General features: G+C 48.3%; 3 protein-coding genes across 4 annotated transcripts; 1 reads left to right on the top strand and 2 right to left on the bottom strand.

The window, feature by feature from the left end:
- Positions 1 to 8: 8 nt before the first annotated feature.
- Positions 9 to 11,565, top strand: rfx1b (regulatory factor X, 1b (influences HLA class II expression)). 2 transcript variants are annotated; one of them, XM_076039261.1, is made up of 16 exons: positions 9 to 214; positions 2,421 to 2,766; positions 4,403 to 4,503; positions 4,601 to 4,678; positions 5,931 to 6,311; positions 6,417 to 6,598; positions 6,721 to 6,840; positions 6,936 to 7,057; positions 7,354 to 7,472; positions 7,567 to 7,670; positions 7,766 to 7,917; positions 8,006 to 8,103; positions 8,983 to 9,344; positions 10,214 to 10,367; positions 11,095 to 11,140; positions 11,237 to 11,565. In XM_076039261.1, the coding sequence occupies exons 2-16, from the start codon at positions 2,448 to 2,450 to the stop codon at positions 11,410 to 11,412; spliced, it is 2,514 nt and encodes an 837-aa protein (XP_075895376.1). In that variant the 5' UTR covers positions 9 to 214; positions 2,421 to 2,447; the 3' UTR covers positions 11,413 to 11,565. The 2 variants fall into 2 exon arrangements, with proteins under 2 accessions (XP_075895376.1, XP_075895366.1); XM_076039251.1 differs by having other exon boundaries at positions 4,598 to 4,678.
- Positions 11,566 to 13,313: 1,748 nt separating this feature from the next.
- Positions 13,314 to 20,841, bottom strand: dcaf15 (DDB1 and CUL4 associated factor 15). The gene is made up of 13 exons (XM_076039333.1): positions 20,655 to 20,841; positions 19,973 to 20,070; positions 19,665 to 19,800; positions 19,066 to 19,172; positions 18,831 to 18,976; positions 18,580 to 18,741; positions 17,140 to 17,793; positions 16,959 to 17,050; positions 16,708 to 16,830; positions 16,470 to 16,552; positions 16,259 to 16,363; positions 15,433 to 15,542; positions 13,314 to 14,111 (listed from the first exon to the last, which is right to left on the bottom strand). Exons 1-13 carry the CDS (start codon positions 20,748 to 20,750, stop codon positions 14,056 to 14,058), a joined length of 1,968 nt encoding a protein of 655 aa, XP_075895448.1. The 5' UTR covers positions 20,751 to 20,841; the 3' UTR covers positions 13,314 to 14,055.
- A 237-nt stretch (positions 20,842 to 21,078) lies between these two features.
- khsrp (KH-type splicing regulatory protein) lies at positions 21,079 to 27,249 on the bottom strand. The gene is made up of 18 exons (XM_076039321.1): positions 27,000 to 27,249; positions 25,759 to 25,861; positions 25,620 to 25,673; positions 25,493 to 25,529; positions 25,346 to 25,404; positions 25,185 to 25,256; positions 25,039 to 25,096; positions 24,771 to 24,918; positions 24,536 to 24,634; positions 24,298 to 24,444; positions 24,065 to 24,167; positions 23,592 to 23,716; positions 23,212 to 23,508; positions 22,994 to 23,103; positions 22,817 to 22,905; positions 22,517 to 22,708; positions 22,116 to 22,327; positions 21,079 to 21,978 (listed from the first exon to the last, which is right to left on the bottom strand). The coding sequence occupies exons 1-18, from the start codon at positions 27,081 to 27,083 to the stop codon at positions 21,970 to 21,972; spliced, it is 1,998 nt and encodes a 665-aa protein (XP_075895436.1). The 5' UTR covers positions 27,084 to 27,249; the 3' UTR covers positions 21,079 to 21,969.
- Between the last annotated feature and the right edge of the window lie 95 nt (positions 27,250 to 27,344).

The following is a 27,344-nucleotide window of genomic DNA, read 5'->3' as shown; positions in this document are numbered from 1 at the left end:
CGCAGTGTCGGGAGGAGCGATGACAGGAGGGTAGCAACAGTTGCCCCGGTGAAGGCATGAAGGCGCCACAGTCGCGGTAGTCCTGGCGACAACAACCAAGCAACGGGAGTCAACAATAACAAGTCCAATTTTTTTTTTAAGAGGAGGGGTGGGGGGGGGGAACAAAAACTCCAACGACCCCCCCCAAAAGGACAAAACTGGGAAAAGAGAAGAGGTGAAAAAAAAAGTCGTGATTATATTAAGAGTCTTCGTTTATGTCATAATCTTGTCCATTCGTGACGCGTGTGTTTGTTTGTGTGTTTGCTGAGTGGGTTTTGCGTGAATCGACCGGCCGGCTGTATCTCCAGCGGTCTCACTGACTGACTCGCTCACTGCCGCCGCCGCTGCTGTCAAGCCTCGCTCGCCAACGTTGTTATGGCGATGTCAGATATTTGATAAGAGCACAAGATGGCGGCAACTGTGGCAGCGCCGCTCGTACTTTTTCTCCCCCTGCTGTTTAATGTCACGCGACGTCGCACCTCTCCATTTATTATTGCCTTCGCGAGGGGAAAAATGACACGCGCGTGCTTCGCCCGCGTGGCGTTCCCGCCGGTGTGTGTGTAAAGTCGCTCGCGGAGGAAGTTGCGAGCTACAGTGGTTGGCTAGCAGCGTGAGCTGGTTAGCCGAGGGGGGAGGAAGCTACCTCCGCCACTCTTGATTTCTCAACTTCACTTTTCGGTCAGAAGAGAAAGAAAGAGACAAAAACAGCGCATGGTTACCATGATTATGAGAGACCCCGCGTTGTTGGTTCACCTCACACATTCATACGTAGTTGTGAATTGTCTCTGATCCCATTTTTTACGACTTGGGGGGGGAAAAAAAGTTTCCAGGCTGACATTGATTTTGACAAGTCACCAGTGAGCCATCCGGGTGTAAGGGAGGAGGACGCGGCGGATGGGCATCTGATCTGATCCGGTTTAGTTTACCCATCGATATTGGTTAGTTGACACAGGGAGTGGCACGTCTTCCAGTTGGGATGGTTCCGAAAGTAAAGTCCTGACTGGTCCTGGCGACGTTCAACTGATTAGTTTGTTTTTACACGTCGCCATGTCCTTTTCACTGAGGAGGAGTTTATAACACCGGGACTACATTTAAGAGGTGTAGGGATACGATGCGGTGTCAAGTCCCGCACGAGAGCTTCATTGAAGAAGTGATAAAGTCTAAGATTTGTTTCTTACGTTTGAGCTTTTTTGTGTCATGGTTATAGTGAATGGGGGAATTACTGTTTGTCCCGTCCCATGATTCTGTCATATAGTGGCATTTTTTTATTACCTGAAATGGTGCAAAGAGGGGCATCAAATTCTGTTTTTGAAATGCAATCTATTGCTGTGTTTAGGGGGTTGATCAAACAGGAAAGACCCACGACGACCGCTGGGTCTTAGATGAAAGCCCCACTTCCTCCTCTGGTGCATGTTCCACATGCAGACACGTGCAAGTGCGGGCGCGCACACTCGCCCGCGCACACAGACCATGTGGCAGAAATAAAGAGTTACTACGATATTAGATTATTATTATTTATTTTTTTTTTTGCCGACTGGTCGTCCCTATGCTCTGCCTGTAATTTGGTCAAATGTGCTGAAGGAGTAGAATAGAAGATTGGCAGATTGTCCAAAGTTCCTCCTCATTGGAAATCAGCCCCGCTGACTCAGTGATCTCCTCCTGGTCTCTTCCTCAAAACGCACTTTTTAATCAGCAAGCCTTTCGTGGGTGCGTATGTGTTTCCTGTGTTTGCCCTCACTCTGTGGTGTTGCAACACCTCTGAACTTTTCTCGTGTTCGCTTGTCCTCATCGCTGCTGCCTCTCTCCTTTTTTCTGTGTGAGAAGGTTTTTTTTTTTCCCTCACATAGTGGTGTCTGCTGTCGGTCAGTTGGAATGTTGCTTTTTCTCACACCAGGTCACGCTCAGGCCTTTTGGGGTCATCAGGGAGAGACTCAAACAGGGTGAGTCTCTGTTTGCCCTGAGGAGACGCAGCCGTCTGTTGCTTTTGTGAAAACAGGAGGTGCTCAGATACGGTTGCCGCGGCAGCCGAGGGTGTGTCCGTCCAAAGGAACTACGGTGTCGCACAGAGCATCGTGGTCTAAACTTGCAGAGCGACTGCAGGAAATCCATGTTGCTGGATCGGGATGAGTTGATTGTCTTTGACGTAACGTGAGGATGTCTAAAGGCTTTCCACAGAGGACAAAAGCCCACAGTATACTGGGCCATACTGAGCTGTTTATATTTGGAAAGTTAAAGAATAAAATGAAATGACAACTACTGATTAGCACAAGAAAAAAACAACAACACCAAATGACTTCAAAGCGAGCACCGTCTTATGAACTGTCTTTATTCTGTTGAATCAACCAGTGTCCTTAATGAGCGCCGTCTCTTTTCATCCTCAGAACTTGTTACTCAGAGCACCGGTTGCCATGGCAACTTCTGGGTACTCGGAGGACCTTCAGCCTCAGCAGGCCAACGCAGTAACCATAGCAACAGCCGCTGCCACCCCGCCCTCGGCCACAAAGGTGGCGCACTTCCTGTCCGAGATCGCGCCGGCAGCCGGGAGCGTCGTGTCAGCCGGCCAATCGGCCGCCGCCTCCAAAAGCGGGCCAGCCGGCCAGAACCAGAAGGCCGTGGTCCTGACCAGCCCCGCGCCGCACTATGTCACCCCCGACATCCAGCACGGTGCAGCTCAGAAGAGCAACGGCCAGAGCAGCTCGCCGCAGTACATCATCGTCACCGTCACAGGTGAGGGAGGGGCCGGCGGGTGACTGACGCACACACACACACGCACACACGCACACACGCACACACACACTAGCTCACACTCAAGCTTCATTATGAAAGTTACTAGTAGTTGTACTGCGAGCAACAGGCTGGATTCTATCAATAATCTCAAAAATCCTTTTTTTATTTTTTTAACTTGTCATTGCCCAAGTGTTTTTTTTCTATCTCCCAGAGATATAATACAGACATTATAAAGCTGTGAAGTGTCAACCTCAGACTTTGGACTGACAACCAACAACTTACAGCTTCGTTACTATTGTTAGATCTTATTGGCTTCATTTCTTAGGAGGCAGATTTAACAAAGTGAAAAAAGTTTCAAGACCTTGCTGTGTTTAGAACTGACATCCTCATTGTTAGCTATTGTAAAATAAAATTACTGGATTTTTTTTTTTTTCCTAACTGGTCCCTAGTCTAATTTTTTCCCCTTTCTGAATCACGTTTTGTCCATTGCAGAAGCAGAGTTGGAGAGATAATGATGGCATAAATTTGTAGTCTGTCCAAGAAAGATTGGAAACTCTCTGAGAAAGTTTTTCCCAGACCGTCTGGGTACTCTGAATACATGATGAGTACAAAATGATTGGGCGAACTCAGTTGCTAAGCAGCACGATGCAGGGGGCGAATGCCGAAAGTTTACGTCCCACTTTGAAATCACTGTGCATCTGTTAGTGACTTTGTTTGTATTTTAAACTAGTGTATGATTTGGGTTCAAACGATGAGCCCGACACTGAATGCTGTGTGCGGCGCTATTTTAGTGCTGCCACTTTTCTTTTCTTTTTTTTTTACTCCCCCCCGCTCCCAGTATCAAGTCACACTGTGAACTCTCACCCAGAGCGTGCGCCTGGCGGCCGGGGGGAGCTCGTCCCGTTCTTGCAAAGTAGGGCAGTTAAATTAGTCCAGTGAGTTCTTGCTGGGAGCTGGAGGTCCCACGTGTCCTGCAGCACGCCGAGAGTCAGCCGTGCCCCAGCAAGGGTCCTTTATGTTCTGACGGCAGGTCCAAAGATGTAACTACGCAGACAAGCATTGATGGAGAAGAGTGTGACATTTTATGGTTCATTAAACTTCATTGTAAAATAATATTTGTGTTTTGTACCAGTTTTGTACCAGCAGTTGCATAGTTTGGTTCACTCTCGGATCATTTTTGCAGCTGAAACACTTGTAATAATTTTGATTATTGAGACCTGGGCACTGTCGTGCTGTTCCAGGAAGTCGACATGACCGTCCCCGCACCCTCCTTTTGTTTTGTTTTTTTTCTCCATCACCATCCATCCTGTGTCTTCCTGTTGCCGTTCTCACCTGATCTGCATGTTTACAGCATGGCAGGATGTCTTTCTCGGGCCAGAGATTAGCTGTCCAACTGTGTCCCTCTCTGTCAAGATATAAGGGCGAAACTGACTTTTTCATCCCTGCAGTCAGTCAGTCAGTCAGTCAGTCAGTCAGTCAGCAAAAAACACACAAAATGTTCTTTGGCGACTGTTATTATAATTTTGAAGCAATTTGTCGTAAGTGCTGAACTCGCTTCGCTGCAAGATTTGTCGCTTTCTCTGAGCTGAACTGAGATTTTCTATCCTCTCTCCTTCTTCCCCTCTGCTGCCTGTAGAGGGCTCTGTTCACTCCAACGACAGTCTCTCGGACTCCAGTCCCTCTGCCCCCGGCGTCCCTACTCAGGTGGTCCAACCTGTGCAGACAACCACGCAACAGGTAACGCACAGACAGACAGACAGACAGACAGACGTTTCCCTGACTGGACTCGCAGAACTGGGATCTGATTTTCCTCTCTGGCGCCCCCCTGCTGCAGCGCTCGGTGTTGCAGGCAGCCAAGAGGATCCAGAGTGGACACAGCAACAACCTGCAGGCGTTGCATCTTAACCAGGAGGTAAATAAATCTCAGCGTGTCATCTTTTCTCTTTATCAGTAAACAGCATTTCTGAACAGATGGATGGTGGACGTTGCGTCTAGGCTCTCTCTCTCTCTCTCTCTCTCTCTCTCTCTCTCTCTCTCTCTCTCTCTCTCTCTCTCTCGCTCGCCCTCCCTCATCCTCTGTCACCACAGCCTCCACAGGCCACCCTAAAGTGCATGTAAAACATTAAGCAGCAGCAGTTTCGCGTTCCACCTTTGACTGGACAAGCTTTCGACTTTTCCATTAGCATCGCGTTAGCTGAGCGCAGGCAGGGCCAAGTTGTTGACATAGTGTCTCCCCAGTGAACGTGCCCAGCACATTAAATCATCATGATCCCCGGTGGTGAACCGAGCAGAGACGCGCAAAGCAAACGGCGCTGAGCGATAACTGTTAGCGGTTAAACAGGTTTTAGAAGTTGTCTCATCCTGGGATTAAAACTGTCTCCTCAACCCAGCAGCGAGGAGGTCGTGGGATTATCGTACGAGAAATGCCGATTGGTTGATTTTCACGACTCGTTGTCAATAACAGAAATACTAATTTTCTGATCTTTACCTTATCAGATACCAGCACAGCAGCCCTGGCTGGATAATCAGTCAAAAAAAACAAAAGAACAGTGGCACATAATATGTACAAAACCTTTTTTCAAGGGACAAACCTCGAGACTGATTGAATTTGAATCCGTGAGTTTGAGTGAAGGCGCTCAGTCATCCTGGTCATTGTAGTCTTTTAGAAGGTGAGCTGTAGGCAACTTTAAACAAAGGGCAAAGTCCAGTTGGCTTCAACTCAACTCAGCCGTCAACGACTGGCAGATAAAGAATGAAGTGATGCAATTGATGTCACTATGTTAAAGTGCATTAGAGGGAGAAAATGGGCTGCTGAGAATTCTGGTGTTTTTAGGTGTACCTCACTGCCTCTGCTGTATCTTTTTTACCCAGTAGGGGGCCTATGGTCACGCTTGGCGATAAATGGCTTTTGCGTTGTTTTTTTTTGTGCTAATGTTTGAAGCTGCAATCTCCAAATAGCAGACAACGGATAAAATGTTAATACATCTCATCTCATGTTAAAGGTGGTTGACTAGAACCACCTTTAACAGTAGACTGGCTGCAGACTGACTGCAGCCAGTCTACTGCAAGGGAGGAACCTGTTGCATGTTTGTGAATCTGTCTGCGCTGCCCTCTACTGGAGTAAAAGTAGGCCACAGTGTGTCTCTCTCTTACTTCCCCCTCAGGTGGAGCATGTGTTCTCTGGCCAGGTGTTTGTGGACGGTGGAGCAGGAGATGCCTTTTCCAGCCGACCCGGCAGCTACTCTTTCTCCGACTCGCCGCTCTACTCGCAGACCCCCGCTGCCGCCTCCGCCTCCTCTTCGTACTACGAGACCACGCCCAGCTCTGACTCTGACATCGGCGGCTCCGTGACCTCACAGCCGGTTTCTGCGGCAACGACGGGAGGAGCCGGCAGCGCAGGGGGAGCCCCGGCCGTCGGGGGGGCGGGCTACGTCATTCAGGGAAGTTACGCCTTAGGGGGAGGTGGAGGAGGAGGAGGAGGAGGAGCAAGCGGTGCAGGAGGACAAAGTTACTCCAGCCCCAACTCCCGCGCTCCGCCCGCCACTGTAAGTAACAGTGGGGGGGGGGCACAATGTGTTGCAAGCTCCAGTTGAAAGACGATCAAACGGAGCCCCTCCCCTTCTCCTCTCTCCTCCCCCCACCTGCCGCAGGTGCAGTGGCTGTGTGAGAACTACGAGGGGGCGGAGGGCGTGAGCCTGCCCCGCTGCACGCTCTACTACCACTACCTGCTGCACTGCCAGGAGCAGAAACTGGAGCCGGTCAACGCCGCGTCCTTCGGCAAACTCATCAGGTCCGTCTTCATGGGGCTGCGCACCCGCCGATTAGGCACCAGGTATGCACGTGCATGCACACACACACACACACACACACACGCACGCACACACACACGCTTAGAGATTTTAAGGCGGAAGCGTTTCGGTGCATCTACTCCACATTTCCTGTCTGCTCCCTCAGGGGCAACTCCAAGTACCACTACTACGGCCTGAGGATCAAGTCCGGCTCCCCTCTGCTGCGACTGATGGACGAGCAGCAGCACATGGCCATGAGGCAGCAGCCCTTCGCTCAGAAAAACAGGCACGGGCCAGCGACCTGGATCGGAACCTTCTCGTCGCCCACATTCCTCAGTCTGCCGCTTCCTTGAACTTTCTTTTCTCTCCTCTGTCCATCAGGATAAAGCCCGCCCAGAAGAGCCCGAGCATCGCCAACGGCACCTCCGCCGTGATGGGTCAGCAGCAGGTGAAGGCGCTCTGCGACATCTCAGCTCAGGTCCAACAGTACCAGCAGTTCCTGGGTGAGTGAGGCTCTCCGAACCGTTTCCCTGTGGACGAGGTTTGTCTCTGACGTGTGTGTGTGTGTGTGTGTCTCTCTCTCTCTCTCTCTCTCTCTCTCTCTCTCTCTCTCTCTCTGTCCCTCTCTTTCTCTCTCCCTCTTTCTCTCCCTCTCTGTCTCTCTCTTTCTCTCTCTGTCTCTCTTTCTCTCTCTCTCTCTCTCTCTCTTTCTCTCTCTGTCTCTCTCTCTCTCTCTCTCACCCTCTCTCTCTCTCTCTCCCGCTCCTGCTCCCGCTCTCTCACTATCGTCTCCTCGCAGAGACGTCCAAGCCGCTGCCGGACTTTGCCGACGTGGACGTGCACGATCAGGCGCTGCCCGACGGGGTCCTGCTGGAGCACCTCAGAGCCTTCCAGGCTCTCTACAGAGAGCACTGCGAGGTACGTGCACGGGCCAAACACCGCCGATGAGTCGTTCTCAACGCTGACGATGTTGGGAAAGAGTTTGACTTTGGGCGCTTCACTCCCCCTGCAGGCCATTTTGGACGTGATGGTCAACCTCCAGTTCCCCCTGGTGGAGACGCTCTGGAAATCCTTCTGGAGGTTCAGCCAGAGCAGCGATACGGAGTCGCTCAGCCTGTAAGTCGCTCACTTCAGCACTATCGCTTGCGACCCGCACGTCTGGTCGGCTGTGGGTCTGACTGGGGGACTTGGGGGGGCGTGGCCTCGTCCAGGCACAACGAGTCGGAGAAGCGCCTGCCCAAGTCGTGCCTGGTGGCGCTGTGCAAGTTCGAGCCGGTGCTGCGCTGGACCAGGGAGTGCGACAACCTGCTGTACCAGACGCTGGTGGAGATGCTCATCCCCGATGTGTTGAGACCCATCCCCAGTAGGTCCCACTGTGGAGCTCAAACTGGCTCAAAGACTGCACTCTCTGCTCTTCTTCTCCTTCTTCTTCTTCTTATTCTCTCCCTCAGGTGCCTTAACTCAGGCCATCCGCAACTTTGCCAAGAGTCTGGAGAGCTGGTTGACCGGCGCTATGATGGACATCCCAGAGGAGATGGTTCGCGTGAAGGTACGGCTGCTTGTCTCGGCCTCATGCCACCTTTTCACTCTTAACCCTGGTAGGGCTACGTACCATTCCACATTGTTTTTGATACAATGCCAATTTCAATACCGGTACCAGAACAACACTTCCTTTACAGATATCAGATGTTTTTTTTGTTTGTTTGTTTGTTGTTGTTTTTTTTACCAATTTGAACAACAACAAAAACCATTACAGCACAAAACTTTTTATTTTCCATTTTTACTGCTGATTCAAGTCTGTTTTAACCCCCAAATCCAGTTTACTGGATTCCCGTCCTTTGCTGTAACATCTTTGGCACAAATGTTACATTTTGCTTTGTTTTGATCCACCTCCATGAAGTGGAGCCACTTTAGACGCTAATTTTCACTCTAAACAGTTCGCTAATGTCTTTAGTTCTCGCCTCTATAGTGTGGGAGCCAATCAGCAGCGACTTTAGATCTTGAGACACTTTTACCAAATGATTATTGGCTCTCAGACGCTAAGATTGACTTTCTTGGATGCGTCGGGAATTTGGCAGCGAAAGACGACTCATTTTTCGATATTCGACGGGTTCGGAGCGTTTGGCTCGGTGCTGAGAATGTATTGTGGTTCGGCGTCGAACCCAGGACGTCCCACTGGTTGCGACAGTCGCATCTGCCGCACTGCTGAACTTGGCTCTTGCCAGCGCGAGCAGTGACGTGGATTCACAACCCGGCTCGCAGTCGCTTCCTGGCTTCTCGTCTTTTTTCTTCTTCCGTGTTTTTTTTTCTTTCACACCAGCTCTCAGCAGCAGCAGCAGAAGTTTTTGTCGCACTCTGACGGCTGCTGATCGACGGCGTCAATTTGCCCCCCCCCCCTCACTCGCCTGTGCCCCTCTCCCCACCTCAGGTGGTGTGCGTCAACTCCTTCTCCCAGACGCTGCGCCGCTACACCAGCCTCAACCACCTGGCGCAGGCCGCCCGCGCCGTCCTGCACAACTCGGCCCAGATCAACCAAATGCTGTCGGACCTCAACCGGGTCGACTTCACCAACGTTCAGGAGCAGGCGTCCTGGGTGTGCCAGTGCGAGGACCGCGTGGTGCAGCGGCTGGAGCAGGACTTCAAGTCCACCCTGCAGCAGCAGAACTCACTGGAGCAGTGGGCCTCCTGGCTGGACGCCGTCGTCTCGCAGGCGCTCAAGCCCTACGAGAGCAACCCGGCCGCCCTGCCCAGGGCCGCCAAGGCCTTCCTGCTCAACTGGTCCTTCTACAGGTGAGGCCCCCCGGGGAGCCGCCCGCGCCCAGCAGTTAGACGTCTGACGGCCACGCGCTCACAAAAAGCCACGATCCTCCCCCAACACCCTACTGTGCTGGTCAATCATAGACAGATAGACAGATAGATAGATAGACAGACAGACAGACAGATAGATAGATAGATGGATGGATGGATAGATGGATGGATGGATGGACAGATGGATAGACGGATGGATGGATGGATAGATAGATGGATAGACAGATGGATAGATGGATAGATAGACGGATGGATGGATGGACAAATGGATAGACGGATGGATGGATGGATGGATGGAGAGATGGATGGATGGATGGATGGACAAATGGATAGACGGATGGATGGATGGATAGATAGATGGATAGACAGATGGATGGATGGATAGATGGATGGATGGACAAATGGATAGACGGATGGATGGATAGATGGATAGACGGATGGATGGATGGATGGATGGATGGATGGATAGACAGATGGACAGATGGATAGATGGATAGACAGATGGATAGATAGATGGATAGACAGATGGATGGATGGATGGAATGCATGGATAGATGGACAAATGGATGGATAGACGGATGAATGGATGGATAGATGGATGGATAGATGGATGGATGGATGGATAGACAGATGGATAGATGGATAGATGGATGGATAGATGGATAGATGTACTTTATTGATCCCAAATTGGGAATCTACACTGCATTTATAAAATAAACTATACAGTGGTTACAAAAACACTCAAATCGGTCTCTGTACACCAAACAACCAAACATCAACATCAACATCCAGGTGAGAAAATAAAAGTCAAGCAGAAATAGATGTTTATGTTTTCCACTTCCCACCACCAGCTCTATGGTGATCCGGGACCTGACCCTGCGCAGCGCCGCCAGCTTCGGCTCCTTCCACCTGATCCGCCTGCTCTACGACGAGTACATGTACTACCTGATGGAGCACCGCGTGGCCCAGGCCAAAGGAGTGACGCCCATCGCCGTCATGGGGGAGGTGAGGCTCCGCACGTCCAGTCGCTCAGAGCTTCTGCTTCAGGCCCGACAATACACCTGTGTGTTTTTTTTTAAATAAATTTGCACTATGTGCTTTAGTTTTTCCTGCCTTTTCAAAAAGTAGAACTGATCCTGTGCCTTGAGAACCATCATCCACTTCATGTGTTTACGTCTTAAAAGCCTAATACTCAAAGAAAACAAATATCCAGAAACTTAAATCTGCTGGAAAAGGAGCAGGAAGAAGTACAAAACCTCTTTAAACCTACAGTTGTTCACTTCACCTTCAAAACCTTCAAAATGCATTAAAACAAGATATTACATGCATCATCATCAACTACCACATTACTACAATTATATTACCATTATATTACAGCACTAAATTACCATATTTTACATATTATACCCAGGCACTGTGGGTATTATGCACATGCACTATATTAGTAATATATATAGACGCTATATATACTTATATATACATATATATGTATTTATATATACATATATCAAGACCAACTCTATGTAGAAAGTTAATCTACCTAGTTTGCCCTACATGGGATCAAGGAAGCAAACCTCACCTCCCCTCACCTCAATTTCTACTTTCAGAGTCATTTTCATGATTTATTTGACTCGGTTTGTTAAACAAATACCCCCCCCCTTTTTATTCAAACACTCACGGGCAATGCAGCAGTCTGACTCGCTGACTCACTGACTCACTGACTGTGTTGCAGTTCGCCAGCACCAACAAGAGCCGGCTGTCCAGCGACCAGGAGAAAGGTACGGCAGCGTTCCTATTGATGCGACTCCCTTGCCTTTCGCACCGTGGCGTTGGGTTCTAAAGACCTGTGTGTTTTTGCGCTTGTCGCCGGGCAGAAGAGGAAGAGGAGGACGAGGAGGAGGAGAGCGAAGACGAGGGCGGAGACCTGGTGCTGCCGTCGGCCTCGCTGGCCGCCGCCGACGACAAGGAGCTGATGGGGCCGGCGGCCAAACAGCCCAGGACTGGTCTGAACCTGCACATCCTGAGCCAGGGCCCCGGGGCCACGCCATAGACACACACTCACACACACACACACACACACACACACACACACACACACACACTCACAATGGTTGTCTCCCTCAGGATTCAACATCATGTCATCCTGTGTTTGCGTTGTGGAGCATCTTTGCCAATCATGTCGTTCTTCTAATATTTTGGGTGCCTCCTCCTCGCCTCACAGCCCCCTCCCCCCCAACCTCCGAGATTGTAGCTCCGCCCCCCTCTGCCTCACTTCCTGTGCCTTCTGCCCCCTCTCTCCCTGCAGTGGCTGGGGATCGTTACTGTCCAGGCGAAGCTATGCTGTGTACTGCTCGTCATACGGTGTATACGTGACACATGCGCGCGCGTGAGCAGTGTTCTAGGTTTTCTCCCTTCCCGCCTTAACCGCTGCAAAGTGTCGAGGCCACGCCCACTAATCCTTCTCGACCCTCTGGCCTTGTAGACCTTTGACTATGCAGGAGAGCCAGACTTGAATGAAAGAGTTTTATTGGAACTGTGTGTCTGTGTAAGTGTGAGAGAGAGAGAGAGAGAGAGAGAGAGAGAGAGAGAGAGAGAGAGAGAGAGAGAGAGAGAGAGAGAGAGAGAGAAGTGCACACACACACACACACACACACATTTTTATTTTTGCTTTTTACCTTCTGATCAATTTGGCCATGTGACAGAGACCCTGTGCCTTTTGAGAAACCTTCACACCAGACGTGTGTAATCCGTCATAAACGACCAGAAAAATAAAAAAAAAAACGGGATGGCGACGGCGGCGCCCTGTTTAATCGCTACACACACACACACACGCATACACACACCCTGTCAAACGTCCTCTCAGACCCTCTGCAACCCAAAGAGGCCGAAGCTCCGCCCACCCTGTCAATCAGCACCACCTTGTGCCCTTGTTTCTCTGGCAGCCTTTGCACCGATTAGACGTAACAGCTGCAGCCATCTCACACTGTCGGGTTTTTTTTGTAATGAGTGAGTAGGAAAGTTTATTTTTTCCTGGAGGGAGGGGGGGGTATGAATGTCCAATATATTTTTGTTGTTTTTTTGCGTAGATAATCTATATTGTGTAAGCCTTTGTGAAACTTTGTGTATATCCAAACTATTTGTACGCTCAACCGTTATTGCCTTAAAAGAAAAGTTGTGGTTAAGCCCACTGTCCTGATCACGGAGCTCCATTTCCCCTTTTCCCACATAATGAATCATGACGTTTGACGGATCGCACAAGACTCTCTCGACGAGGCCGATCCAAAGAGCGTGACGCTCGGCCGCTCAGGCAGTCCCACCAAAGACTCAAGAAAACGCGATGTCACTTTCACAGATACTGTGGCTTGGATTCTGTCCTTGGCTTGTGCTGCGGATTCTATATTGAAGATGAGGTCGTCTCGTCTCAGTGTTTCCTCTCCAAGACCTTTGTACCTTTTTGTCTGTGATCAACGTTTGTAGCTTTACTCTCATTGTCCAATAAAGGGATGTGACTGCTCTCAAAACACCTTGCCACTGTCTTTTGTTGCTGCTTCCTGAGTTGTTGATGCCTCAGTGGTCCCATAGCACCCACTCTCGGATTGGAATTATTTTTCAAGATCTCCAGATCTCAAAGCCCCAGCATATTTAGCCCTCTGTTTACTGCCACCTCCTTCAAAAAGCTTTAATTGATGCTGTGAACCTTCCTGTATTTGGAAGGAAGGAGGCAAAAACGAGGTGGAACTAAACGCTCCTGGGTGTTACTAACCCAGGAGAGGCCAGACTTCCTTCTGTGACATCACAAAAGATAAATACGAAACGTGCAAGCTTCCTTAAATACTGGGCTTCTGTAAAAAAAACTTTACTCACTGGACCTTTAAATCCCAGACTTTAGATTAACAACGCCAAAAATTAGAAGCAACACATAACGGTCATATATAAAATTTCCACACAAAATGTAATTTCCTTTTTATTCCATTTTTAGAAAACGTCCTGATTGACCGCTTGTCTTCGGTTCATGCCAGGAAACGTAGAACCCAAAGTTCGCCCGCCAGAGAGGCAGACTAAGAACGATTCTTTTCAAATGACACAATGAGAGAGAGAGACAGAGACAGAGAGAGAGAGACAGAGAGAAACAGAGAGAGACAGAGAGAGAGAGAGATGTGAAGATGATGCTGATCTGGATTCAGCCGCTTCCATTTGAAATACTGCAGACAGAAACACAGCAGCAGCAACACGGAACTGGTTCCAGGTGAGGAGGCCAGCGACTTGTTAACGTTACGCCAATGACAAAAAAGGTTTTGTTGAGTGTGTAAGTTTGTATATATATATATATATACACATATAAAAAAAAACCAAACCATACATTTAGTTCAGTCCAGCGCTGAGTTGTGTTGGTTGCAATGACGCAGGACACAAATAATAAACCAACTAACCCTATGACACAACTAAAAAAGTGACCACATTAAAAAAAAAAGAAAAAGGAGAAAATTCTTCATTGTTCTAGTGTTTGGATCGGAGGATTCTTTGTTCATGTGTGTGTGGAGACCTGCGGGGTTGTGGGAGGGGAGGGGCGGGGAGGGGGGGGCGCAGAGCGTTGTGCAGTTTTTGCTGAGATTGAGGTCGATGACGATGTTGACGCTCCAGCTGTGTCCTTGTGCTTCTGTGGTAGCGACGGCAGCACGCCACCGCCGCCGCCTCATAATACGATCCAGGTACAGCGGTCGCTGTCGGCCAACACTTGGAGAGACGTGCCTGCGTGGGAAGAGTCGACATTGTTTATCGTCGTGTATATCGTCACTAGTTGGCAAAGGGTGTCAGACAAGCAGCAAATCCCTACACTCAGCCTTGGCAACTTATTTTTTTCATTTTCTTTCACTCCTGAACTAGTCGCTACAACTTAAAGAAAGCGTGTATCATAAACAGAGTTCTGGGTGTCGTCCCTTTGTGATGTCACAAGTGGACTGACATCTCAATTGGAAATATCAACAGAAGAAGAAGAAACATTAAAGGTCCAGTTAAGGTCCAGTTTGTGAAATTTGGCCTGATCCATCCATCCATCCATCCATCTGGATGGATGGATTATTCCTATTCAGGGTCACGAGGGTCTGCTGGAGCCTATCCCAGCTGTCTTAGGGCGAAGGCACGGTGACACCCTGGACAAGTCGCCAGTGGTCTGATTTAAGTTTTTCATTTTATATTGGTAAAAGCTTTAACATACTGCCTATACATACATTAATGAAAGTGTACACTCGCATTGGCAGCCAGAAAGAAATCTGTCACGAGGAAATGGTTGAAAGTAGAACCGCCCACCATTGATGGCTGGATTGACATTGTATACGATATATATGTTATGGAAAAGATATCCTATTGTCTCAAGGTTGAAAAAGAAAAGTTCTATAGTATCTGCTCCAAATGGACCGAGTACGTCAAACCAATTCCATCTGATTTCATATGAATGTGCGGTTGCTTTTTTATATATATATATATCCTCCTTTCTTTTGTGATACTTGGATGTTCTGAGGTGGTACGCTCCCCAGTTCTGTTATGTTTTGTTATCGTTACTGTTTTCAACAAAAACAAGTGATAGTCCGGGAAAAAACAAAAACCAGAAAGGCAAAATGGACAAATTCTTCTGAACATTATGTAATTGTTTTTCTGTATATTTTTGACCGACCAAGTCTGTATTGAATGTATGCAATGAAAATTTGCCATTTGGTTTTCCTACCCTTATAAGCATACACAGAACAATAGGGGTCTTGCTCCTAGTTAGCTGCCATCTTGCACCACCATGGTTTTTTTTAAGGAAGCCCCCTGACAGTGCGCTCAATACGAAATGCGCTAATAGGCGGAGTTCGTTAAATCCGGAGCTTCCTTAAAACTTTGCACACTGGACCTTTAAAACATGCGAGCAGGCACAAACGCTTTGCTTCACACTTTCATAACGCGAGCACATTAAAAGCCCGCAACTACGCCCAACAACCTCAGAACCAGACACGGGGCTCCTCCTGCCTTCACACAGCAGCATCGCAGCCAGTGCAGCGCTGGAGGCACCGGGAGGGGAGAGTGAGCTCACCTTTGTGCAGGGCCTCGTTGGTCATGCGGTTGATGTAGCTGCTCTCTGGGATCAACCACTTCATCACCATGTTCACGCAAGACTTCCTGTAGGAGCTCCACACACTCCCGCTGACGAGGAGAGAGAGAGAGCCACGCTTGAGCCGCCTGGAACCGGAGCGGAGCTCCACGACAAGCACCTGAGTGCGTGTGTGCAGTGTTGGCGTGTAATCTGTTACTAAGTAATCCACTACTGTAATTAAACTGTTTTTTTTTTGTTTTTTTTAACGTAACAGAATAATGTAACGGGATTACTGTGGCAAAACTGGTAATTACATCATAATTACTCAATCAAGTAACGATTCCATTACTTTTACGAAATATTTTGCAAGTTAAAAATATGTTATTGTCCACAAATGTCTGAAATTTAGAAAAACAACCAAAAACAACAATGTCGCAGATTGATGATGCAGCCGTGCAATGCAACGCCATTGATGTGCGACGACGCACCAAAACAAGCATGGCGGTAGAAAAAGAAAACAGCGATTCCCTTTGATAGCTGAAATACAGTATTTTGAGTTCATGTGGTCTCAATCAAAGAATGCTGTGGTTCGTTGTACTTTATGTGCAGGAAGCAAGACGTTCTCAACTGTTACCTTATCTTTTTTTTTTTTTAACTAAAGTAAATAGTAATTAGTAATTGATTACTTATGAAGCAAAGTAGTTAAAGAAGTAATTAGATTACTTTTTAAGGAGTAATCAGTAGTTGGACTACTTTTATGGAGTAATCCCAACAATACTGTGTGTGTGTGTGTGTGTGTGTGTGTGTGTGTGTGAGACCTCTTCACCTGGTCTGACCCCTGACCTCCCGGAGGTCGCCGACGCCCACCGTGCAGCACACGCCCGTGTTGAGGTCCCAGCTGACCTGGAGGTTGGAATGGTAGGTGTTTGGCCTGAAGAAATCAAAAGAACACAAGCAGCAGGTTTTTAGCAGGGAGGGACGGAGGGAAAAACTTCCTGATGAGGAGCGTTTTGTTTCTTATTTTGAAGAATCAACACCTGCAGTGCTCCTCGTCAGAGTTGGGGAAGGCCAGCAAGAGCAGGCCGATGCTGATCATCACCATGTTGGTTTCAGGACAAACCTGAAGCACAGCACACACACATGTTTAAGATTGAAGTTAAAATACACGTCTTGTTGAGCAATGAGACCACAAACAATAGCAAAGACTGCAGTGGGGTTTAGAATATGTGTCGTGTGTGTGTGTGTGTGTGTGCGAGCGCGACCGTCCACGCTGACCTCCAGTATCACCACGTCATAGTCACTGACGGAGCAGAACTGCGGCGCCCACTCGGCATCTCGTCGGATCACCTCGTTGATGAGATACTCGAAGTCGAGGGTGAGCTGCTCCACACAGACGCTCTGCAGGGGAGGGAGAGCAACACCTCAAACAAGACATTTCCTCCCGCTGAAAAACAAACTGAAGTCCCGCAGCAGCTGCAGTGTGCGTGTGTGTGTGTGTGTGTGTGTGTGCGCACGCCAACACGCACCTGCCCGCTGTGAGGCTCGTCCACCAGCTGCAGCTTCCGGCCCATCAGGTCTGTGACCGTGAAGGGCAACTGGACTTTGTCGTCGGCGTAACCTGCACGGACGGAAGAGCGAGGCCGTTTGATTGACAGCTTGGGCCCCCCCCGCCTCTCCTGCTTTTGCAGACGTGTGGTGGTGTCTCACCGCTCAGGTCCTGCTCCCTCCTGCTCAGCGGCCAGTCCTTCAGCTGGTAGTTCAGCCGCGAGTAGTTGACGTACCCGGGCTCGCCGGGGCCGGCGTCCTGGGCCGAGGGGGTAGGGGGGGTTGGAGGGGTCGGGGGCGTGGACGGAGGAGGGGGGGAAGACGACGCCCGCCGGTCAAAGTGGCACAGCCGAGTTGAACTAGTCCGTCTCTCACCATCTTTCCTCTCTGCGCAACTTCGCTCCTCCTCCTCCTCCTCCTCCTCCTCTTCTTCCTCCTCCTCGTCTTCCTCCTCCTCGTCTTCCTCCTCCTCCTTCCTCTCTGCGGTTGGTCCCTTGTCACCGGGGCTCGGTGCTCTGCTCTCAGCCGCACCCTCGCTCTCCCTCCCCCCTCCCCCCTGAGCCCGCCTGAAGAGGTCCGCAGCAAACTCCCGGGCCCGCACGGCGGCCTGTGATTGGCTCGGAGACGAAGGGACGGGGGGGTCTCTGCTGGGCAGCGGGCGGCTCTCCGGGGACCCCTGAGGTAGCGAGGTGGCGGAGGGGGAGGGGGAAGAGGAGGGGGAGGAAGAAGAGGAAGAAGAGGAGGAGGAGGAGGAATCTTGGTCCGACGGCGTCGCTCCTTTGGTGTAAAGGATCTGCGACCTTTGACCCCGCTTGCCTGCACACAAGACACAAGAAGCAGCAACTCGTATGAGTCTTCGATATGACGACGGTCGGCTCACTCTGCTGATTTTGTTCCCTCAGCTTTTAGACCTTTGAGGATAAAGGTGCTTTCCATTAACTTAACATAAGTCACGTCAAAACAATTTGTAAAACACAGCAACATTTCTGCCATGGGATTTTTTTTCCTAGGGCTGTCAAACGATTACGTTTTTTAATCGTGATTAACTGCTATTAATCGCGGTTTGAATTGCATGTGTAAAATTCTGTTATTTTGCACTTCAATGCAGTTTTAACCCCATAAGTATTTTTCACCAGTTGGCCAGAGGGGCAGAATTTCGGGTTCGTAAAAGGGACAAAAAGGCTCACGCCGAAACGATCGTTGCACAGTGTGAGCCGGGCGCAGAGGTGCGTGCCACTTCCCATCTGGTCTGACCGACACCATTGGTTAACAAGGACGGTGAAAAGAAGCGGGCTTTGATCCGCGACGCTTTCGCTTCCTGTGTGAACCCGGCGTTACGTTTGAGATGTGATTAAAAAAATAATCAACGCGTTACGGATTATATTTAATTAATCGCGATTAATGCATTAATGCTGACGGCCCTAATTTTTTTTTCATCTTCCTTTGACTTTTCCAACCCTAAATTCCAACTGGTGATTTACTCACTTCAGAAGCTTCTGAAAAAAATCATACTGGTTATTGTTATGTTTGGAAACTGTTAAATTGATTGAGGTGACGAGAACAGAGTCCAGAGGAGGACACGCGTGTCCGTGCTGGTGCTACCTGGGCAGAGTGAGATTCCACAGGCCACCAGGGAGTAGCTGGTGTTGAGCAGGATAACTTGGTCCTTCTTAAGCTGGAAGGCAGGCTGGAAGGTGGGGAATGGATAGACCACCTGGTACCTGCTGTGGAGCACATAGCCGTGATCCAGGCACTCCCTGTTTCCTGTGGGGAAAAAATACAAAAACAGTCTGGAGGGAAAGGATTTCTAGCAACCAAGCAGCCGGACCTTAAAGAGTGTTTGGTTTTTCCACCTGTGGGGACGGTCATGCTCGCGGGTACGGGGCAGCACTTGATGCACGGTACTGTGGGAGGCATGGAGAGGATGGTGATGTAGATGTCCCTGTTGTTCTCATCGCTCATCATCAGGTTCATCAGCAGGGAGCTGGAACTGCGAGTGCTGAGAGGACGGGAGGAGACGCACAATTCCACGTGTTATTCCGGTCACTTGCTGCAAGTCTGAATGCTTTCTTTTGCCCCGTTTCTTACTTGAAGCCAAATATGACGATTTTCGAGTGGTCATTGGGCCACTCGCACACGGTCAGGTAAAGGTCGCTGTAGATTTCCACCCCTGCAAACAGACGCACGTGATGGACCTGAAGTGCAAAAAGAAAGAGAACTCTAAATCACATATACACAATATGACACGTACATAAAAAGGGACTATGTGGTGAAAAATGTTTTTTTTTCTCGCAATTTGTTTCCCCAGTCTATCAGTGCACCCCCTAAAATAAGAATCTATACTTTACTCATTTTGCTTGTTAATAAATTATTTGATAATTCCAATCTAATCCCAAAACACACAATTTGGTATATCAACTCTATGTGATGTCACACAGGGCCACTGATACATCATACCTCCCCAGCCAGATTTTGTTCCCCTACATACATAAGCATACCTTTTTTTCTTTAAGCAGAAAGCTGGAAACAGAGGGCTTAATACATAATTTTCTTTTTGTTGTTCCTTTTGGAGAAAATCAATCAATTCTAGACTGCTCAACAGCAGTCTGGGGATAACTGATGTGTGGGTATGAAAAGATCAATACACATAATCTCATTTGCATTTGAGTGAGGACTTTTATGTGCACCTGTTTGAGTTTGCTGTGAAGGTTGAACTCCCACCAGTAAAGGTAGTAGGTAAAGAAGGAGTCATCGTCTGTGCCGCAGTCACAGGTGTAGGACAGGACGTAGCGGCCACACTTGGTGAAGCCGAGGAAGATGTGTCTAGAAGGAAAATTAATTCAAGCCTCATGATGGAAATACTGCTGACAAATCTTCACTTTTCCAGCATTTCTAATCGCCGCATCCAGCAGGTGGTTGGTTGCTTGCTTGCTGGATGAAACGGGGGAGGAATAGATTTGAACGTGGTAAAAGCTCGGCTCACACCGACACTGACCCTTCTTCCAGGAACTCCTCGCTCACAATGTTCTTCAGGGGGACACACACCCGGGGCGGCAGCTTCCTGAAGAGCCGTTGCGAAAACTGGCCAGTCAGCTGAAAGTCGGAGAATGAACGAAGACAACACACGGTGCAACAAGATGCAGAGTCAGTGAGATCAATGCACTAAGAATATTCTTTATTCTTTGCCTTCCAAAGGTTAAAGGTCCACGCTTATTGCCGCATCCCCACATCCCGACCACTGACTGCTTCGGCACCGCAGCGCATCTTCAACCAGCACAGCAGATCGCAAGCTGTTTGTGAGCTGATTAGTGGCCAAACTTGCAATTTGTTTATTAGCCTAGCTCAAGATGCACCTTTCCATTTATTAAACAATGCACAAGGCTCTCAAAGAATCCAGTTTAATGCGGAGCTAGCTGCATGCCGGTGGGAAACCTCACGCCGAACAGATCATAAGTAGGAGAACAACATTTATTTGTAACTGGTACAATCAGCTAATTAGCCACTAGCCTGCCATTAGACTCCACCGCTAGCTACCAGGCTAGGCTAGCGGAGCAGCGGAGGCTGCTGCTGCCCTAGAGAGGCGGCTTCCGTCACAAAAGAACAGCACTAAAAACGCATTAGCGAGCAAGCAACGTCGTGATGGTTGACGCCGAGGGCACCACCGGAGCCGAACGTACCCTGCCACGCACTAGAAGCTTCACCACATGCTCTTTGTGTTTCCTCTGAGCCTTCTGTTTGCTGTCGTCCTTTTCAGATTTCGAGCTGGGCGCCATCTCCCACTGAACCGCTGCGCTCGGGACGCTTGCGATTGGTCCGCGTGGTGGTGCCTCTAGCCAGCGAGCTCTCGCGCCACCCGGATGCGATTTCAGCAGAACCAAAACAAAACAACAAAAAAAAGGCGGGTTGGCCACAGCCAACCGTGAACCGGGCGGGTCAAAACGCGGTTGGCGTCCCCCGCCAGCGCCAGTCTCGAGAAGGAAACCAGTTACACTTCCGGTATTAGTAATTATATGACAAACTATAAAATCATACCATTTATGATTTTTACGTCATTGCACAAGTAAAACAATATAGCATTAAACATAAAAAGCAGACCACGAGTGAGGTTTGAGTGTTTTCCCGTTTATTTTTTAGTATTTTAAAAACAAGCTGTAAAAAAACAAAAACAAAAACAAAATCACCAAACAGTAAATTAAACTATTGAAAAAAAAACATCTCCAATAATGAAGAAATTAAAAACGGGGGGCAGCCAAGCATACCAAACTCATTCAGACGCACAAAGAAAAATCAACCTACTTGCTTTCATACAGTTTGGGCCTTATTACAGCCCCACTTTACATACACACTTCAGCCACTAGCATTTGCTGCAGACACACAGCCCCCTTTAGGAAAACAAATCATTTTAATTAATAAAATTAAAAACTAAAAATCATAAAAGCAGGGAGAAATCCTGCAACTTAAACACTGGGAATGTCTTCGTTAAAAATCAAACAAAAAGTACCAACAAAGACGAGCATTATTGTATTTCCTTACAAACATAATTTCTGATATATTCAAAATACTGCTAGACCATTTTTTTTTCACCCACAACAAATTGATGGGAAAAAAGACTTGTATGTGTCAGTGACGATGAAGAGGATGATGATGTGCGAGCTAAAATGCTGACTTAGTTGTTATTTCACATTTCTGAGGAGGGAAAAAAGGATCCGACTTTTACCAAAGAGTGGACAAGATGAAAACAGATTCAGTAAGTTACTGAATTATCACCCAAGTAGTTATTTAGTGCTTTGTTCATTGCACGGGCAAAATGGGTTCCCTTTTTCCTATCAGTCATCAACCTAGGCTTACCAAGCCAGAAGATTAGAGGAGAAAAATCTCTTGACTGATGAGTCAGCTGTTGTCTTGTATTTTTAAAGCCAAAGACAAAATCTTTTAATAGAAAATACCAGTCCAGAGAGCCGATGGAAGGGTTGAACAGACCGCACAGGTGATTTACTGGCCCTAAAGAAATTGCATAAGAGGAAATTTAGTTAGATTATTTCAAAACAACGCACTGCAATGGTGAAAACATTTTTTTTTTTTTTTAAAGAAAGAATGAAAACTATTCCAACATGGTTCCTTTGAGGCGTATAAATTACCTGTCCCTGCTGTGGAGCGGGTGCCTGTCCAGCCGCCTGCCCTCCCTGTCCATAGTAAGCAGCCTGCTGTCTGTAGTACTCGGCCCAGGCGGCGCTGTAGTCCTGCTGGCCGCCTGCTGCTGCTGCTGCTGCTGCTGCTGCTCCTGCTCCCGCTCCTGCTGTGGAGGCTGGTGCACCTCCTGGAGCAGCAGCCGCCCCCCCGGCCGGTTGGCCTGGAAACACAAGATGGGTAGGGTAAGGGTACGCTCTTTACTGAATCTGGAGCAACCTTTCATTATATTTAACACCATCACTGGTATCCACATAGATGTGGTCCAGGCAACACTTGGTCATTCATTTTCTGGAGGTAACAGGGACCTCAGACTATAATTCATTTATATAGTACAGCATTTCTAACTCACTCATGCCCATTTTCTTATAGTACTCCTCCCAGGCTTTGGTGTAGTCTGGCTGCCCCCCCGGGGCTGGAGCTGCTTGTGGTTGTTCTCCTGGTGCTCCTGGAGCCTGGGCTCCCATGGCGCCACCTGGCTGTTGGCCATAATACTGTGCATAGTATGCTGCCCATGCTGCATTCTGGTCTGCCGCTGCCTTACCTGGGAAAGAGGGGAAAAAATACATGATACAATAAAAAGGTTTACTTGGGGGGGGGGGGGCTCATTAACAGGAGGGGAAAATGAAAAAACAAAACAAAAACTACTCACTGGGGTCTTGGGGACCTGGAGCTTGCCATTGCTGATAAGTGCTACCCCAACCCTGAGGACAGAACTGGGGACCTCCAGGTGGAACTCCACTGGGGGACCATCACAGTAAATATAACACATAATACAAGCCATAAAAATACTGTCTTCTACAGTGAGGCATTATTACACTGCACTTACTGAGGAGCACCACCAGGAGGGCCTGCGTTATAAGGGTTTGGATTATAGGGACCCATTGGGCCACCTGGACCTCCTGGTCCAGGACCACCCCCTACTGGACACAATGGAGCCTAGATAGAGCAAATGCAAGCGTTTAGGTATTTAACAAAACATAAAAAACAAAAAGCTAAATAATGAAGACAGAAGTTTTGGACGGTTGCTCTGAGTCTCTGCTGCACCTCAATCTTCTCCTCTATGAGCTGCTTGGCGTGGTCAATCTGCTGCGGGGACCCCCGGATGGTGAACAGTTTGAAGTTCGGGTCGCCGTTTGGTGGAGGCTGACGGGAAATCTCCACGAAGGCGCCGGTCTGCTGGTTGATGGCCTTGACGCTCTCGCCGCCCCTGCCGATGACGAGCCCGCACTTGTGAGCAGGAATGGAGAAGGTCATCTCTCCACCCGGTGGCCCCCAGCCTCCCTGGCCTCGGCCTCGGCCCCGTCCACCAGGGGGCATCCCTGAGCCAGCGCCTGGGGGACCCTGGGGAAACAAAAGGTGTTTTTTAGCAGCAAAACCTCGCCTCCGTTTTCAGCTTGGGCCGTCGAGCTGCACGCTGCACCTACCCCCTGGCCGCCCTCCTCACGGGCACGGATGCTCTGAAGGAGGTCAGTGATGATGGACGCTGCGTGCTGACACTGGTCCGGCGGTCCCATTATGTGGGCGATCTTATCCGGACCTGTACCATCATCTGCAAGGGACCACAAAAGAACGAAACGGTTCCTTAGTTTGGACTGACGATGATTCGCTGGGTTCAGCCGCAGTTTAGCACAGGCATGCGCAAACTGCGCATACGCGGCCTGTTAAGCTTTTCAATCTGGCCCGCTGAAGTTGAAGAAATTATATTACCTGTATTTCATCATTTTATTTTTAAACATTTTAAGAGTAATTTTAGTAAAGAGCAAAATATTCTGGGGCTTCAAGGACACACATGTTGTTGTAATGCTTCTGTTCATTTTCAATTGAGATGATATTTCTTCTCCTATGTGGTGGGTAACCAAATCACTCCTTCCATCAAGAAGCATCCAAGACCACCCACCTGGTTTGAACTGGATCTTCACTCCAGCGTCGCTCTGGATCTTTTTGATCATCTCGCCGTTTCGGCCGATAACAACACCAACAGAGTGTCTTGGGACGGAAATCTGTGGTATTGCAGATTGGATTAAATTCAATCAGGTAGGTTGACCTTAAAATAACGTCTTTTTTTTTTTTTTTTTTACGACAGACATTTACAAATTTATCTTCATTAGAACAACAAAAAAAGTGACTTACTTCGATGTTGCCGCCGCCGCCGCCACCACCACCACCTCCTCCTCCTCCTCCTCCTCCCCCTCCCATCCTCGATCCATATTCATTTCTGTCCCCAAAACCTGCGTGGTCCCGTTCTCGAAGAATCTCATTAACCATTTCTTTTGCTTGCTGGACGAAGGCAGAAAAAGCACACGTCACTAAATCTTGTAGCAAAGAGAAGGGAAAACAAGAAGACTCCTCTGAATGTTTTCCAAAGTACCTGCACTTTGTAAGGGTCTCCAATGATGCGCAGAGGTTTATCAATGTTGGGTGGCTGAGATCCATCTTGAATAAGAATCATCTTAACACCAGCTCGCTCCTGGGGATTATTTACAAGAGCAGGTTGTTGAGTTGTTATCACAGATTGCACCAGTATTTAATTTGTCAACTTGGTCTTTTCACATATCTTATGTCAACTTGTTAAAGTCACATGAAAAAGGTCCGCTGTGTCTAACCTGCAGTTGTTTGATGGTCTCTCCCCCTTTGCCGATAATGAGGCCAGCCTTTCCTGCAGGGATGATCATCTCCTGCATGGAACCTGACTGTCCATTGGACATGTCGTGACCCCTTGAGACAATGTCGTCAATGAACGCCTTGGCTCTCCTGAAAATGAGAGCCGAGTGTTGAAATGGCTGAAGACTGGCGAACAGCACAACGCAAAATGTTTTTGCCAGAGGGTTTGATTGCTCAATCACATAGGGAATTTCTCCTGCACAAACTTACCCTATGGCGTCTGGAGACCCGGTCAGAGAAACAGTTCTTTCAGGAAGACCGGCGCTGTCTGCAAAAATGATGAAAACATTTTTTGATTAAAGAGCCATAAGGAAACCCCTTCTATTTGATTGACTGAGCGTTAGCGCATAGCTGACCGTGCGCAATCTGGACCTTGCAGCCAGAGTCCTGCTGGATTTTGTTGATCTGTTCACCACCTCGGCCGATGACTTTGGTGCAAAGAGATTTAGATTTTAGTTTTCAGATCCTTTGCGTCACAATACGGGATTCTTGTTGCGATGCAGGCGTTTGTACTCACTGAGGCCAACCATGCTGTCAGGTATGCGACACTCTTCCGTCATTGTGGAGGGCCGAACGCTGGAAAGACAGGGAATGAGTAGAGGAACGTCTTTCTACAACAACACCCAGGCAATGTGAACGTTAAACCTTAGGATAAACATGATACCTTTGTTGGGACAGAGCTGCCAGCTGAGCTTCAATTGCTGAAAGAGAAAAGAAAAGGCTTAAGTGTGCAGACAGCAACCCAGAGAGCGTTCTGCATCACACAGGATTGACGTGTCACTTTAACCTACATAATTCGGAATCGTCTTCACTCTGTGGCGCCAACTTCTTGGCTTCAGGTTCGTCTAAAAACAGGAAAATAAAGTGACTCTCATGATACAGAGAAGCTGAGTGCTTGGGGAACACAAAGCGTTTGTGCTTATTTCGAACCTGCTTCTTCTAGAGCTCTCTTCTGTGATGTGAATGGATAGCTCTCAGCACCGCCATTGTTGCCTACTGTTGGAACTCCATCTCCGCCAATTTTAGCTGCAATCTGGAGAAACAAACAGCGGTTATGGAGGCGGCAATACTTTGGAAATATTGGACGGAAAAAAAAAAAAAAAAAAAAAAACTCAGAAAACCACTAATAACAATAAAGGACGTAGGTCATATTTGTCCAAGAAATAAGGGAAAATGACTTCGAATCCTGTCCCATTTGAATAATAATAATACTAAGAGTAGTAGTAGTAATAATAATAATAATAATAATAATAATAATAATAATAATAATAATAATACCATTTCTATGCCTGCTTCCTCCTGCACTCAGGGTCACGAGATAAGAACTTAAAACATAAATGTTTCAAAATAACGTCCCGCGAGGAGACGTCAAGTGAAATTGCGTTTTTTTTCCCTCTTACAGACCCCCCCCTCAAAAAAAATAAAAAATAAAACCCAACAAAAAACCCAAATTCGCTGGTCAAAAACAAATAACTAGACTGTTATACTGTACACTTGCTCCCTATGCTGTTATGAAATGAAAAATACGCACGATGTTTTTAAACTATGTTTATTCATCCCTCAGTTTAGCACGTCAGCGGGACGATGTCAAAGCAAAGCCGTTTTTCATTCATTTCATCCAACTGGTAATTTATTGATAGTCCCTTAAAAGGCAAATATCGCGAACGTCCCCAACTGAACTACAAGCAGAGCGGTCAACAACGCTAGCTTATAACTACTGTAGCGGGACGCACGACCCCGCACCGTGCAGACTTCAATTTCCGAACGTTGTTATAGGCTTACTCTATGCCGAACACAATTTCCTACCTAGAAATGAGGGAAACATACGGCCAGGTCACCGTTAACAAGAAGATCTCTAAAGCTACATTAGCCGAGGTAGCTCCGGTTCAATTAAACCGTCAAAACCCCAGTACACTTTGGAGGCGAGCGTGCATAAAAACAAGAACACGCCGTCGTTTTACCGTCGAACACCACATCCAACATGTCCAACTCCACCAAGAGAGCACGCCGCAAAGCGACTATGACAAATGAATAGTGGTTCCGCTGTTAGCCGGCTAGCTAGCTCGTTAATGTACCGAGGCTAACGTCCCGGATAATGAAGCTAGCCGCAGTTTGGTAGCCGGCTAACTAGCTCGCCGGCTGCCCCCTTCTTGTCACCGAGCTCTACGTACCTGTCTGGCTCGTTGTACGGCGTCTGCGAAGGCGTCATTTTTCATTCCGACTCCATTAGCCGACAAAGCACCGTAATCGGACATGCTGCTCACAGGGGGCAAATAGACAAACTGGGGCTTAGGATAAACACCGCTTGGGCCGGAAAAGGCTACGATCAAGCGGGAAGGCTATATATGAACACACGGAGGACACCGGAGTGGGTAGCTGCCTACCACGCCGGCAAACTTCCCTGCTTAAAATAACCAATCAAAGACCCTCCAATACCCGGCTCTTCTTCCTCATCCTCAAAACAACACAAACTGGACTGCTGCCACCTGCTGGCCTGGAGGTGAGCTGATACAACG

The sequence above is a fragment of the Nelusetta ayraudi genome, unplaced genomic scaffold (assembly GCF_046127955.1).
Source record: "Nelusetta ayraudi isolate G7.1 ecotype Tasmania unplaced genomic scaffold, CSIRO-AGI_Nayr_v1 ptg000004l, whole genome shotgun sequence".
In the NCBI taxonomy this organism is placed as follows: domain Eukaryota; kingdom Metazoa; phylum Chordata; class Actinopteri; order Tetraodontiformes; family Monacanthidae; genus Nelusetta; species Nelusetta ayraudi.
The sequence above is the reverse complement of the archived record's forward strand: the minus strand, read 5'-3'. Positions and strand labels throughout refer to the sequence as shown.

Excerpts from the sequence above, each read along its gene's own strand:
- rfx1b (XM_076039251.1), top strand. The coding sequence starts at position 2,448 with ATGGCAACTTCTGGGTACTCGGAGGACCTTCAGCCTCAGCAGGCCAAC. Across the intron at positions 4,504-4,597 it reads TGCAGACAACCACGCAACAG|CAGCGCTCGGTGTTGCAGGC; the intron begins GTAACGCACAGA and ends GCCCCCCTGCTG. Across the intron at positions 6,841-6,935 it reads CCCTTCGCTCAGAAAAACAG|GATAAAGCCCGCCCAGAAGA; the intron begins GCACGGGCCAGC and ends TCTGTCCATCAG.
- dcaf15 (XM_076039333.1), bottom strand. The coding sequence starts at position 20,750 with ATGGCGCCCAGCTCGAAATCTGAAAAGGACGACAGCAAACAGAAGGCT. Across the intron at positions 20,071-20,654 it reads AGCTTCTAGTGCGTGGCAGG|CTGACTGGCCAGTTTTCGCA; the intron begins GTACGTTCGGCT and ends TCCGACTTTCAG. Across the intron at positions 16,553-16,707 it reads ATGACGTGGTGATACTGGAG|GTTTGTCCTGAAACCAACAT; the intron begins GTCAGCGTGGAC and ends GCTGTGCTTCAG.
- khsrp (XM_076039321.1), bottom strand. The coding sequence starts at position 27,083 with ATGTCCGATTACGGTGCTTTGTCGGCTAATGGAGTCGGAATGAAAAAT. Across the intron at positions 24,919-25,038 it reads GGGTCTCCAGACGCCATAGG|GAGAGCCAAGGCGTTCATTG; the intron begins GTAAGTTTGTGC and ends TCTCATTTTCAG. Across the intron at positions 23,104-23,211 it reads TCATAGAGGAGAAGATTGAG|GCTCCATTGTGTCCAGTAGG; the intron begins GTGCAGCAGAGA and ends TGCTCTATCTAG.